Source organism: Apium graveolens, chromosome 10 (genome assembly GCF_009905375.1).
Source record: "Apium graveolens cultivar Ventura chromosome 10, ASM990537v1, whole genome shotgun sequence".
NCBI classification, from domain to species: Eukaryota; Viridiplantae; Streptophyta; class Magnoliopsida; order Apiales; family Apiaceae; genus Apium; species Apium graveolens.
The window spans coordinates 238,534,070-238,548,230 of NC_133656.1; the positions used below are offsets into that span (position 1 = coordinate 238,534,070).

Genomic DNA, 14,161 nt, shown 5'->3' on the forward strand with positions numbered 1-14,161 from the left:
GTTGTCTCTGATGCAGATAATTCCCAATGGGATAAAATGGCTGACCTGGTTCATCGCTTACTGCAACCAGTTTAAGGTGCAACCGACGTTTAAGTTGTGGAATCACATGTTTAGTTTAGTTGGGTCCAGTCAGATGCCTCTTCAAGAACTTCGATTCCGGGCTGCAGAGTGTGGTTATGGCTCCTCCTATAGGCCCGTTATTCAACAGTCTTCCTTGAAGCATTGGAATGGGGAGTTTATTATGCTGGGGGGATTGGATTTAAAGTATCTTTCTCACATTGCTCATGAGGGAGTCCGGACCCGGTTCCCGCGAGCTACTCTCCGGGGAGATGCAATCTGAATGGTGTTTATTTTTTGTGAATGTTTGGGTATTCAGCTGACCCGAGACACATTCATGATGTATAAGACTATGCATAGGCTGGGCTGTAAGTTTTTTCTTTTTAGTCCGGACTGGTTTACGTGTCTGAACTGTTTATTAGTTCTCTCTCTTTGTAGTGTACTTGTGTTGAGTTTATTTTCGCTTTGTGTTCTTGCAGGTTTACCTCATTAATTACAATCCAGATATGTCTTCCTCGGCGTACAGTGATGCCTTGAAGGGTTTGGGGAAAGCTTTCAAACTGTCCAAGACAGCTTCAGCTGGTGGGTCCAGTTCGAATCCCCCTCCGGAGGAAGGGTCTCAGAGCAACGCTGTCTCCAGGTCGGAGTCTGATGGGAATGAAAGGGTTCTGGAGCAGAATGTTGAGGTAGAAATTGGTGATAAATTTGAGAAGCTAGAAGAGTTTGAGCCTCTTGGGGAGGTTCCTGAGGTTGAGGTCACTCGAAGGAGGAAGAGGCTCCGGAGTGTTGGTTCTAAGCCTCCCCGGAGTAGAAAAGTTGATGTTGGTGTTGGGTCCATAGTGGACAAGGGTAAGGGCGTGGTGGAAGGACATCCGGAGAGATCTTGTCCGAGACTTGAGTTGAAAGTTGCACGTTTCATGGCTGAGATTCCCTCGGTCGCCGACTCGAAGGAGATGAATGCCTCCGGGTTCGATTCCACGATGAAGGAATGTACTCGTCTCTGGGGCCAGGTATGCAATGCTCTTTTACTTTCTCTGTTTCTTCTATCTTTGCCTTGTTAATTTTTCCGACGTTTGCAAATTTTTTCTCTGTAGCTTGGTGGGTATATGGTCGGGGTTGCATCCCTTGCGTATAATGATTTGAAGAATGCCCGGACTGCTGTTGCTGATAAGGACACTGAGATTGGTCAGCTCAAGGATCAGATCATTGTTAAGGATACATCTCTCTCCAGACTTAATAAGCATCTCACCGAGGTTACAACCCGGGCTGAGAATGTTGAGAAGGAAGTTGCGGATTTGAAGTCTGATTTAGCTGAGCTCCGGAAGCAGCTTTCTTCTGTAAGGTCAGAATCAGAGGTCATTGAGGCGTATAAGAAGTTCGAGGTGTATGATAGGGCCATTGCGAATGCTGGTGCTCCGGAGATTGGTCGCTGCTGGGTCATTGCTGAGAGACATATCAAGAATAATCTGGAGGCAAGTTGGGATAGTTTTGTTGAAGAATTCATTAAGGCCAAGCAGAACATTAAAGCTGGACTCGGTGATCCGGAGCCCTTCGATGGTCTTTGCCCCAGCTTCCTTCTGCCAAATGCTCCGGAATTGTAGTTTTATTTTTGAATGTTTGAATTTTGATTCTGTACTTGATAGACTTATTCGTACTTTGTGCTTGTAATATCGTACTTGGCTCCGGATTTTTCTAGTTCGGTTGACTCTGTTGTGTCATTGTTTTGCTTTTGTTTGCTTTTATCTCTGCTTGTTTACTTAGAAAATTAATTCTAAGTAAATACGGTTGCTGTAGTCCTAACTAACATTTTGTCCGGACTAGTGATGGCTTGTTTACTTAAAAAATTAATTCTAAGTAAATACGGTTGTTCTAGTCCTGACTAACATTTTGTCCAGACTAGTAATGGCTTATTTACTTAGAAAATTAATTCTAAGTAAATATGGTTGTTCTAGTCATGACGAACATTTTTTCCGGACTAGTAATGACTTATTTACTTAGAAAATTAATTCTAAGTAAATATTGTTGTTCTAGTCCTGACTAACATTTTGTCCGGACTAGTAATGGCTTATTTACTTAGAAAATTAATTCTAAGTAAATATGGTTGCTCTAGTTCTGACTAATATTTTGTTCGGACTAGTGATGGCTTATTTACTTAGAAAATTAATTCTAAGTAAATATGGTTGCTCTAGTCCTGACTAATATTTTGTTCAGACTAGTGATGGCTTATTTACTTAGAAAATTAATTCTAAGTAAATATGGTTGCTCTAGTCCTGACTAATATGTTATCCGGACTAGTGGTGGCTTATTTACTTAGAAAATTAATTCTAAGTAAATATGGTTGTTCTAGTCCCGACTAATATTTTGTCCGGACTAGTGATGGCTTATTTACTTAGTAAATTAATTCTAAGTAAATATGGTTGCTCTAGTCCTGACTAATTATTTTTTCGGACTAGTGATGGCTTATTTACTTAGAAAATTAATTCTAAGTAAATATGGCTGCTCTAGTCGTGACTGATATGTTGTCCGGACTAGTCATGGCTTCTTTACCTAGAAAATTAATTCTAAGTAAATATGGTTGCTCTGGTCTAGACTCGTGGTTGGTCCGGACTAGTGGATAGTTTTAATAGATGTAAAGAGAGAAATGCTTTTCATTTATCCGGAGTTTCATTCGTACAAAACATAAGGAAAAACAAACTGGTTGCTTGCTATATTGGCTACAAGATTTTGGTTACTTTGTTTGCTCTCTCCTATTGGTAGATTTTCCTTAGTCCGAGTCCATGCCAAGTATTGGGGATTTCTGAGCCATCCATGTTTAGGAGTTTGTAGGTTCCTGGCCTCAAGACGTCTTTGACCTTGTATGGTCCTTCCCATTTGGGCATTAGCTTTCCAGTGTTTGTAGGATCTGATGCTTCTATGTCTCGAAGAACTAAGTCTCCCACTTGGAAGTTTTTGACTCTGGACTTCTTACTGAAGTGCTCTCTGGTCTTCTCCTTGTATTTTTCCATCCTTTCTACAGCTTGGTCCCGGACCTCATCAATTAGCTCCATGTTTGTTTTGAGTCCTTCTTCGTTGGCTTCTTCATCAAAATTTATTGCTCTGTGAGAAGGAGATCCCACCTCAATAGGAAGCATTGCTTCTGTTCCATAAGCTAGTTTGAATGGGGTTTCTCCGTTGCTTGTCTTGGGGCTTGTTCTGTAGGACCATAGTACGCTTGGTAGTTCTTCTGGCCATTTGCTCTTGCTCTCTTCCAACCTTTTCTGCTTAACAGCTTCTGCTTATTTCTTATTATCCCGATCCTTTTTGTTTTTCTTTCCCTTAGCTCCAATACGGTCAAAAACAGATCTTTTAGATTGCTGGGAGTCCCCGGACTCCTCCGACTCTTCCTCAAGTTCGGTTTTTTCCTGGAGTCGGGTTTGCTCCTGCCTGTAGAGCCGGATTGCTTCTGCTAGTTCATCACTTGTAAGGTTGACCATGTGCTCTTCGGCCACCGGGACATTAGTGTATTTGTATAGGTTTAGCTCAATAAGGCTTCTGGCGTCCCGGGTGTTTACAATTCTCTCCACAACGGGAGTGTGTTGTAACGGTTGCTCCTGGAACGCTTCTCTGTCGGCTCCGGGGTCAAGGGCCTGGGAGTGGTTCGGCTCTTGGACCTGAGTACTAGCAGATGGTCTCCCAGAAGTATGTCTTGCCATTTCTCAAAAATACCAACAACAACTAACAAAAATTTCCAACTAACAATATGAATCTAAGGTTGCTTTTCGAAAATCGTAGAAACTATCCCAAACAATAAGAAGCAATAACAAATGGCTTTTTGGGACTAGTTTAAACAATCTTCTGGGACTACTCAACAATGTGGTAGAATAAGTGTAGCGGGGTTTTAGAACCCAAAGGCAATATTCAAACTAGAGTAAAATCGGGGTTCTAAAACAACCAAAACTAACAATAGCACACATAAACATGGCTTAAATCAACAAAACAGGGCTCACACAAACGTGGCCTAAAACAACGAGCACACACAAACGTGGCTTAAACAAATAACATTCATATTTAAGAGAGAGTTTGGTTGTTTGGGTTCTTACAAGTTAAAGAAATGGACTCTTTCAAGAGTTTGCTGATGAAGGTGAATCCAGGGGCACCGAGACCCAAGAATGGAGAGCCCCTCCTTCTAGCGCCAAATGATAACTCCTGGTGGTGGGGCCGCTCCTCCATCGCCGTGCCTGGATCCTTCGCCGCTGTGGTGGGATTCCTGCAAAACAATACCGGAAGGGGGGTTTGGGTCCCGCGGCGCCTCCGGTGTGAGAGTAAGAACTCGCTTTTGGGGAAGATGAATATAGATATGAATGAAAGGTGGTTGTGTGTGTATATGAGTGTAAGAGGGTGATTAACCCCAAAACCTTACCTTCTTGGGCTATTTATAGCCCAAGGATAGGGTTTTGGGGTTGGTACCTTTGAATCGTAGCCATTGGTTCTTGGAGCGGAGGACACCTGGCTGGAGTGGATGCTTCACACGTGGCAGCGCGGGACTGGCCGAGGAATGTTCTGAGGATCCTCTAACACGTGCCCTGATTATTCCCATGATTGATAGGTGACAGTTGTCCCTATCATGTGTTTAGGCAAGTGCCTCACGTGCTGGGATTTCCCAAGATTGGGCTTGCGGGATTGGGCTAGTCAGGACTAGTAGTGTGCGGGACTGGAGTCCGGGCCTAGTCCTTGTAAGAGCTACATGTACTATCAGGAGTGATCCAAAAATAAATCCGTGATGTCTCGGCCCAAATTGGACAATATCATACTAATGTGGAGTTAGGCATGCTCAGTAAGCCCAACAAGTGGTATCAGAGTTTTAGGTTATAACGGTCTATAGCAATCTCACGTGCGCTCCAGAATGGGCCTAGGAGGAGGAAGATGGGCTACCCAATATGGACTTAAGGAAAAGGCAAGTGGGACTTCCAGTATGGGCCTAGGGGAGCAGATGGCCATTGGACTTCTAGTATGGGCCTTTTGGAGTGGCCCAAAAATAAATCCGTGAAGGCTCGGCCCAAAACGGACAATATCATACTAATATGTAGTTAGGCATACTCAGCAAGTCTAACAATATACAAATACGCATATATCCATCTTTGGTTCCATATATGAAATCAAGGATGCAAATGCATCCTTACCCCTGATTGACTATTATACAATTTTAAAGAAAGATAATTTTAAAAAAATTGCATTGCAAGTTTAAAGTGGACATGTATTACCCACTAGATATATAGATAGATATATAGATAAACATTTATTTTTGTCAAATCCTTCTATTATTAAGCACGGCTGGTACTGTTTCGACGTGTTTCGATTCTTCCGAACAAGAACAAGAGAGGTTTGATGCTTCTCAATCCATCCTTTTTCAATTGTCACAGTTTCTTTTTTAGTGGTGAAATTGATCAAGTTTTGACCAAAAATTAAGAATTACTCTAATATTAATTTAAAAAACTGAAAATTATATATTAAATTAGATTAAAATTACTTTCCCGGAATATAACTTTTTAGTTTATTTAATTAAATATTAATTAATTTTAGTCAAATTTTGATCAGTTTGACCGCTCAAAAATCAAATGTAACAACAAAAAATGAACGGATTAAATATTATTATGGGAGTATCCTCGTATACCTAGAGTAAGTCCAACCATATCTTAAAATGATATTATTAACTAAAATTTTGGGAATTTTAAAATAAATGATTACTTATGTGTGCATAAAAACACTATTACATTCCTTCTTTATTTATAAGGCACCAACACCAATATGCATTTAATTTTATTAATAAAAAAATTGTTTGTCTTTTTTCTATATTTTTCTCTCCTCTCATATTTTTTATTATTATCTTAACTGCGGTTCAAATATATTATTATTTTAATAATAAAATATAATTATATAACATATTATTGAAGTTGATATATACCAAAAGACACCACTTTTTATTATATTTATTTATATAGCATTTATAGTTGAACTTGATATAATCCTAACTACACCTGAAACATGTTTTGATTATCGATACCTAGAGAAAATTCAATACTAAATACAAAATAGTTAAAGTTATCATTATAATATAGAACCAAAAATATGTTTTGATGCCATTTATGATATGTATACATGTAGTATCATTAAATTAATATTTTAATAATAAGCATAAAAAATTTAAAAGAGAACAAAGGGAATAATATAGAGTTAGATCTAAATTATATTAAAGGTGTTTATCTATATTTTAACGGTCATGATTAATTTACTTTTGTCTTATATCATTATTATTTTCTGCATTTTTTGTGAAAAATAATTGCACAAAGAGATTTTTCTTTTTGATATTTTCATGAAAAATAACAACGGAAAGTGATTTTTTTTTAATCCATGGCTATTGAAATTCAAATTTGACGCTTAATTTTTGTCAAGTACATTTGAGAGCATGTCAAAAATTGATTTGTATTAAGTTTTGTTATTCACTGCCCTCCGTAAGGAGGACTCATGTAGTTATTCTAATGAATATGTTTGAATCTTTAGTTTTTTCCATACTTTAGCTCTATAATTTTCGAGTAATGAATAAACAGAATAAAAAAAACATTCTATAGAGAAAATTCAACTATTATTATAGGAATAATGCTAGATCCATAATATGGTATACAAATTTTTTCACAAAATGATAGGTATTGATTGAAATGAGCTTAACAATCCAATTAAAATAGGGAGCTGATATGTGCACACCTCGATTTATAAAAATACCCTCATTTCCATCATCAATCCCAAACTCATTCATATGTTTCTATTTTTGGTCTTATAACATCCAAACCCACAATCAAATGTATACCGGACCCAACAACCCACCACAGTTCAGTTCGAAAAAGCTAGCAATTTGATATACATTAGTTGTATAAAGGCCTCAAACACTCTTATGATTATCGATGCGGGATATTGCAGGTCTAGAGACTACACGTACTGGTGTGCAAATATCAGCTCTTTTAAAATATCACAATGTGTCATATTATTTTGTAAATTTTTTGTATACAAAATTTTGTGCAAGCTCTTGTTACAAATCATAATTTCTTTTGTCTATTGTCTGCCGGGTCAAATAATGCAGCTAACACAACCAACATTTGTACCTCACAAAAAGACAACATTTGTACCGAGAAAAGTGAAATTATCATTTTTGATTTTTTTTGTAAAAATAAAATTTGCAATCAAAATTAGTAAAGTTCAATACAGATGCAATGATAATCACTGTGACTAGCTTTAGTGAGGAATTTTTTGGCTTTTAAATTAGTTGAATGATTAGTGGGATAAGTTGAGTTCGACTCCCTGCTTGACGGTATGAAGACCTCGTCCTGATGGGATAACTTGAGTTCGACTCCCTGCCCTCCGATATTCTCACAATTGATCGTAGACACTAAAGGTAACAAAATGTAACTGAATTCGAGAACATAAGGAGGGGAGGTTAGAAAGATTTTGTTATTATAATTTGCGAAAAATTTATAGGTGAAGGGAGGGTGGGATAGTAGAATGCTTTATTCTGCTGTTGGATGCCTATTTGAATTCGGAAATTAAGTGTTCGAAAATATGTATTTTTATATGGTACATGAAATGAAAATTTTCTTATTAAGCTTTTGGAATGTGAAATAACCTATGTGATTGTATGGAGCTAATGATAGAGGCATAATAGCCTGCAAACCACGTGAATCAAGGTAAACCGTATTTAAGCGACAGACTCTGACTCAAGAGGCATAATCATAAATTCTCCTCCCGTGGGATTCGAACCTGTGACCAAGAGGATAGTTATCCCCTCTTTAACCAGTTGAGTCGATTACTGTAACTTGAAAACAAGCTGAGAAAACCATGATGTGTAATCTCTGTCAGAGCAACATTGTAAGAATTTCATCTTGTTTCGCTATATGGCTAAAGGTTTCAATATTAAGCTTACTATGCTTGACATCAATCTGCAGATGAGGCAGAGACATTTACTGTGGTGTAATTTGGATCAGTTTGTTGACTTGTACCTGCAGATGAGCTGAATGAAGCATTCTGATCAGTATCTGATGTTGAAGTATCTTACTCATGAAAGTTGTTAAATCCGTAAAGTTGTTAGTTATAGTGTTTGGGCTGTTGTATTTTAAACTGAACAGAGAACTTCAAGTTCCATGGTTTTTGTAGTTACCACAAAATAAGGGAAGTTAGTTATCAAACTCCATCATGCTCACCACAAGTTACATAGCTATTTAATATAAAAACATTAATTACTTACTAAAATTAATTACGTAACCTCTAGTTACATATCAATAAACCAAATACGTATACTTTAATTATCTTGGAACTTGGAGTCGTAACTAAGTTACGGAGAAGTTCAGTTCCCGTGTAATTACAAAAGTTGACGAAACAAACGAGCATGCGGTGCACATAAGATCCTCAACAAATTTACTCCTCAAGACTTACCTTAACAATATTCCCTAATCTTGTTTGTTACAAAAGTAGTAGCAAATTTTCCTCAATCATGTTCTAATTTTTTTCTTAAAGAATTAGAGTAAAGGTAATATGATCATAGTAAAGGTAATATGATCAAAAATTTGAAACATGCCAAAATAAACAAAAGGAAGGAAGTATGCAAATAAGGAAATTGAATTTCTTTTCTCACCGCACCTCTATTTATATATTAATTCACACAACAAGCTCGCATGAACAATTAAGCTAGCATTGAAAGCAGTAGGGCAAAAAAGATGAAAAAACAGAGTTCTGATCTGGTTACAGAAGCTGAATTCTTTTTCCCCGAAGAACTCGTGTCCGAGATCTTGAGCTGGTTGGAAGTAAAGTATCTGTTGAGATATAAATCTGTGTGCAAGTCATGGTATGCTTTAATTAACAACAAACGATTTGCAGGCTTGCATTCGACACGTGATGGATGTCGTAGTTTTCACTATATTAACGTTAAAAGTATCGATATTAATGATGGTATAGAAAGAACCAGGCTACTGGATTGTGCTCCTATGGGGCTTTGCCTAGTTGAACAATCATCCTTGGCTGCCTCTGACGATGACATACCCTCAGCCATATATCGGATAATTACTCCATCAACTAAGCGTGTACTTGATCTTCCTCATAATCCGTGTAAGAGAGTGTGTTTTATGATGCTCTTTCGAAGTTCTTCTACTAATTCATATTATGCCTTCTCTATATACTTAGATGAAAAGGACGAGCTCAAGTCTGGACTTCTTGATCTCGGAGGTCAGAGTAGCGATCCATGTCCTAATGCAAATCTATCCTGGAAAACCTCAAGTATTTCAGAATTTCACAGGCACTTACGCAGAGGAAAAATAGCCTTAGATATTGAAAATAACGATATCCTCTATTTTCTTGTTTTAGGTAAGGTTAGGTTAAGCAACCCTAAGATCAGTTGTTATGATTTAGTCAAGCAGCAGACCTGTACAACTCCTAAAGTGCCTCATCAGACCTTGGGTTTGAACTTGACGACGATCCGTTTTTCTAACTGGAGAGGCAGACCAGCTGTAAGTGTTGTTTCAGAAGAGAAAGTAAACATACGGGTGTTGGAAGATTACAAGCAGCAGAAGTGGGCTGAGATGATCCAAATTCCCCTGCCTTCCCCTAAAGAGTATTCGAGTTGGAATGAGCTTCAATCTTACGAATATTGTACTGACAGGCAGGGGTGGCCCTGACCCTGGCTACAGGCGAGCAAGACTTGCACTTAGGGTTCCTGACACATAAGGGTCCCAAAAATTTCTAACTTATTTAAGTAAATATATATGAATTTCCATGATATATGTATATTAGGACCCCGTAAACTGATTTCAACTAGGGTCTCTGGAATCTCAGGGCCGACCAAGCTGACAGGAGATTTTTTTATGAAATGGGATGGAATTACCATGCTGGATTTATGAAACAAAATTAAAAAAATGGTGTAGGATTACAGCTCTGCCGTTTGGCGTGCCAGCTACATTGGTCTCCGTTAAAGGTATGCAACCTGAGAAGCAAAAACTGCACAACTAAACGACGAGGCTGGATTTTGGCTTGGATGGTCTTTTTCGTGGTTCGATAGTCTATGAAATAGTAGTATGTATTATTAGCATTTATATTTAAGATTCTCGTTTTAAGTAGTATTATCATGGATCATTGTTTAATTTGAAATTCTATGTATGGTTCAGGACTATTTCTGATATATCTGATATAAAATCAAATCATAACGTAGATATCTGAATATAGATAACCATCATTGCTCTTGAATTGCCATAGAATAACATTATACTAATGTACAGATATAGTACAAGTTAGTGTTGAATCAAGTGCATCATCTTATAAGCTACTTAATTACCTAATAAAGCAGACGACGCAGAGACATGTGCTGGAGTAACATTTGGATCAGTTAGCTGGCTTTGATCTGCAGATGAGCTGAATGGAGTATTCTGATCAGTATTTGATGATGATGTTTTCTACACTTTCGAAAGTTGTTATATCTGTAAATGTCCAGTCTGTAAGATAGCCGGGCTTTGTAGTGACTATAAGGTTTTAAATTTTTTAGTCCCTCTACTTTCGGGGGCCCTGTGCGGTGGCTCACCCCGAGCTCCCAGCAACCCTGACTGTGCTTACTTCAATGTCTCCCGATAACATTGCCACCACACGAGACATTGGAGGCCTTTAATTTGGTGATGTTTGAGTGCACAAGAGCGCCACATCTATTAGCCTTTTGACTTCGTCCTCATTGAATGCAGACAAACTCGGATCAACAAGAAGGATCTGAATATTGTGCAGCAGTTGCAACAGCGTACTCACTTCCTTTACACGAGATTCGTAGTTTAAGTATAGAAGACAATGAAAGTGCAAATCTACCAGCTGCTGACCACGATGATGATCAAGCATTAGAGGTTGTAGTTGGTCGTCCTTATTCATACGCGATGAAAGGAAGGATAAAAGTAATACTACATGTACAAAAATTAGTGCTATTAGTGTGAATGCAGGTTCGTATTCATTTAGCATATAAAAGTCTGATACCTGACATTTTGTAATTATTTTGTGAATCAATTTTATATCATAGTATATTCCGAAGGATAAAGCTCCGATTTATTTTAGCATGAATGTAATTTTTTAAAAATTTATTTGAATGATTGGAACTAGTTGTTGGCACTTATCTGTTTGACATTTTGGATAACTAACATAAACATTAAAAATATATCTAATCAATTTGAATTTGAATTACTTAAAAATATTTATAAGTTATAAAATATTTAATATTGTCCCTGCTCAATTTCGATTGAATATCAATATATGTCCTAACAAATTTCAGGTATGAGCAAAAACTGAATCCATCCAAAATCAGAATCTGATCCAGAATCAGAATCTGGGACGATAAGAGATAAACTCTTAAACATTTAAGTTATCTCATCCGGCTCTAATCCTGTGTGTTTCATCACAAGAAGGAAGAGTTGCAATTTACATGCATTACAAACACTAGAAAAAGCCCAGAAGCCTGTGATGACCTGATAGGTTATGATGTTATAAATAGAGATATATAATCAGTAGTAGGGTTCTGCAAAACAACAAACACAGTAGAGCAAATTACACAAGATGGACAACAACGCTGATAAAACCAACGAACCAAAACTCAATCCGAGAGGCCCATCACCATTAAGCACAGATTCAGTGATTCTCTCGTGGCTCGAATCGGGAAACATACCTGATATTGGCTTTTTAACCTGCATCTGGTTTTTCCAGTTGGTGCTCTTGAGTTTCTTCATATTCGTCCTATCATACACAATATATATTGTCATCAAATACAAAGTCCAAGATATCACGTTCAGAGCCATCACGGTTATGTGGTTTTTTCTTGTTGTTTTGATAGTGGGCTTATGTGGTCAATTTGCAGTAACAGAGACAAAGGCTTATATTAAAGTTACAAAACTGATCCGAGAAGAAAAGGACTTGGATATCGTAAAAGCAACGATAAAATCATCGCTTCCTTTATACAAGGTTCGGGGTTCAAGTACTACTGTCCAACACAACAGAAGTGCAATAGTACCGGTTAGGTCCGAGCACAATGATGAGACATTGAAGGTCGTAGTTCAGCAGTTGTAGTTGGTCGTTCTTAATTTTTGATTGAAAAATAATATTATGTATCGTTTTAGTTAGAACAATGATAACTTCCTCGCTTCCGTTTATACGAGATTCGGAGTCAACTATTGTCCAAACACAACAGAAGTGTAATTCTGCCGATTACCGACCACAACGATGAGATATTATATAGCGGTTGTAGTTGGTCGTTCTTAATTTTATCCAAATATAACACTATACGCATGATCAGCAGGGATATTTTTTTCTTTTAAATTAGTTGAATGAGTATTTGTTGATCTTTTACTTAAAGTTTAAATTAATTGAATGATTGGTATTTACATTATTTTAAATTAGTATATTATTTTTTTTGTTTTTGTTGTTTTGATAGTCTGTGGGCTAGCAGCACTAGCAGAAACAATGGTTTATATTAAACTTAAAAAATTTATCCGAAAAAGATTTGAATATCTTTGCAGAAATTGTATCGTCATCGCTTCCTTCAAACGATGTTTAGATGAGTATATTTTTCTTCTAATAATGTAGTTGAATAATCGGTAATTGTTTTGCGGTTGTATTCTTTTTAATTGGGCAGCATCTTGAAATTTTGTAATAAGTTGTCATTAATTAACACAATTCTGTAAAGATTGGATATTGGGATGAATTTGGTTGGTTGTGCATATAATAACTTGTTTGTTTAAATGTCTGATTGTATAACAATTCTGTAGGATGAATTCTCTTGTTATCATTTGTATTTTGATGCTGAGGAGCTGAAGAACAGGGTTTCAGTATAAATTTACTTCAAGAAAAGCGGTTTAAATCACTACAAGAAAAACAGATAAATATAAATGTCAGTGCAGTCGTTGTGATATCTTATAAACTTACTAGTAGAAAGTGTTATACGAGCAGCAGTATACAGGAATAAATATCGAAAGATTTTTTATATGAAAAATATGGTCTGGTCTGTTATATAATATTGTTTCTGATTTTTTGTATCTATCTTACAAATTCATATATGATATGATATATATAGATACATCTTAGATGATTAATCTAGATGCATAACTAAATGCTGTACATGAACATATACAGGATACATGAACCTGCATATACATTAATCTGAACATTCATAAATATTTTAGAATTTTCTGAATTACTTTCCAACACTCCCCCTTAATTCTGACAAATTCAGTACTCCTAGCTTGTCACGAAAATAGAGATCTTCTCTCGAGATACAGTCTTTGTAAAAATGGCTGCCACGTGGTCTCCGGTCTTGCAAAACTTCAACTCAATCTTCTTGTATTCAACCAGTTCTCTAATGAAATGATGAAGGATTTCAATGTGCATTCTTTTTAATTTACTAGCATCTCGAAAATTTGTTAATAAGTTGTCATTAATTTACACAATTCGGTAAAGATTGGATATATTGGGATGAATCTGGTTGGTTGTGTGTATAACTTTTTTTGGTTTAGGTGTGTTTCACTATAACACATGTGTTTCATGTCTTTTTTTACTAATTAGACTTACATATCTTAGAATTGAGCATATGTTCTAAGAATTCTCGGGTTGAGCAAAATTTGGGACGAAAAAAGATAAACCTAGCTATCTCATCGCACTCAGGCTTTCGGTACCAAGGAAGAGTGTAGCAATTTATATGCATTAATTACAAACACTAGCTTTCTTATGCATTGAAAAAAAGCCCAGCAACCTATTCTGAGTGGGCTGACCGCTGAAGCCTGTGATGACCTAGAAATAATAGGTTACGATGTTATAAATAGAGATATATAATCAGTAGTAGGGTTCTGCAAAACAACTAACACAGTAGGGCAAATTACACACAATGGACAACAACCTTGATAAAACCAACGAACCAAAACTCAATTTGAAAGACCTTTTCAGTACAGATTCAGCTATTAACTCGTGGCTCGAATCGGGAAACATACCTGAGATTGGCTGTATAACCTGCATCTGGTTTTTCCAGTTGGTGCTCTTGAGTTTCTCTATATTCGTCCTATCGTACACAGTGTATGTT

The 14,161-nt window shown here is 36.8% G+C and overlaps 1 protein-coding gene across 1 annotated transcript; it reads right to left on the reverse strand.

Annotated features, from left to right (window-relative positions):
• Positions 1–2,804: 2,804 nt before the first annotated feature.
• LOC141692129 (uncharacterized) lies at positions 2,805–3,188 on the reverse strand. Its single transcript, XM_074496866.1, has one exon. The coding sequence runs from the start codon at positions 3,186–3,188 to the stop codon at positions 2,805–2,807; it is 384 nt and encodes a 127-aa protein (XP_074352967.1).
• Between the last annotated feature and the right edge of the window lie 10,973 nt (positions 3,189–14,161).

Coding starts and splice junctions, on each gene's coding strand:
- LOC141692129 (XM_074496866.1), bottom strand. CDS start 3,188: ATGCTTCCTATTGAGGTGGGATCTCCTTCTCACAGAGCAATAAATTTT.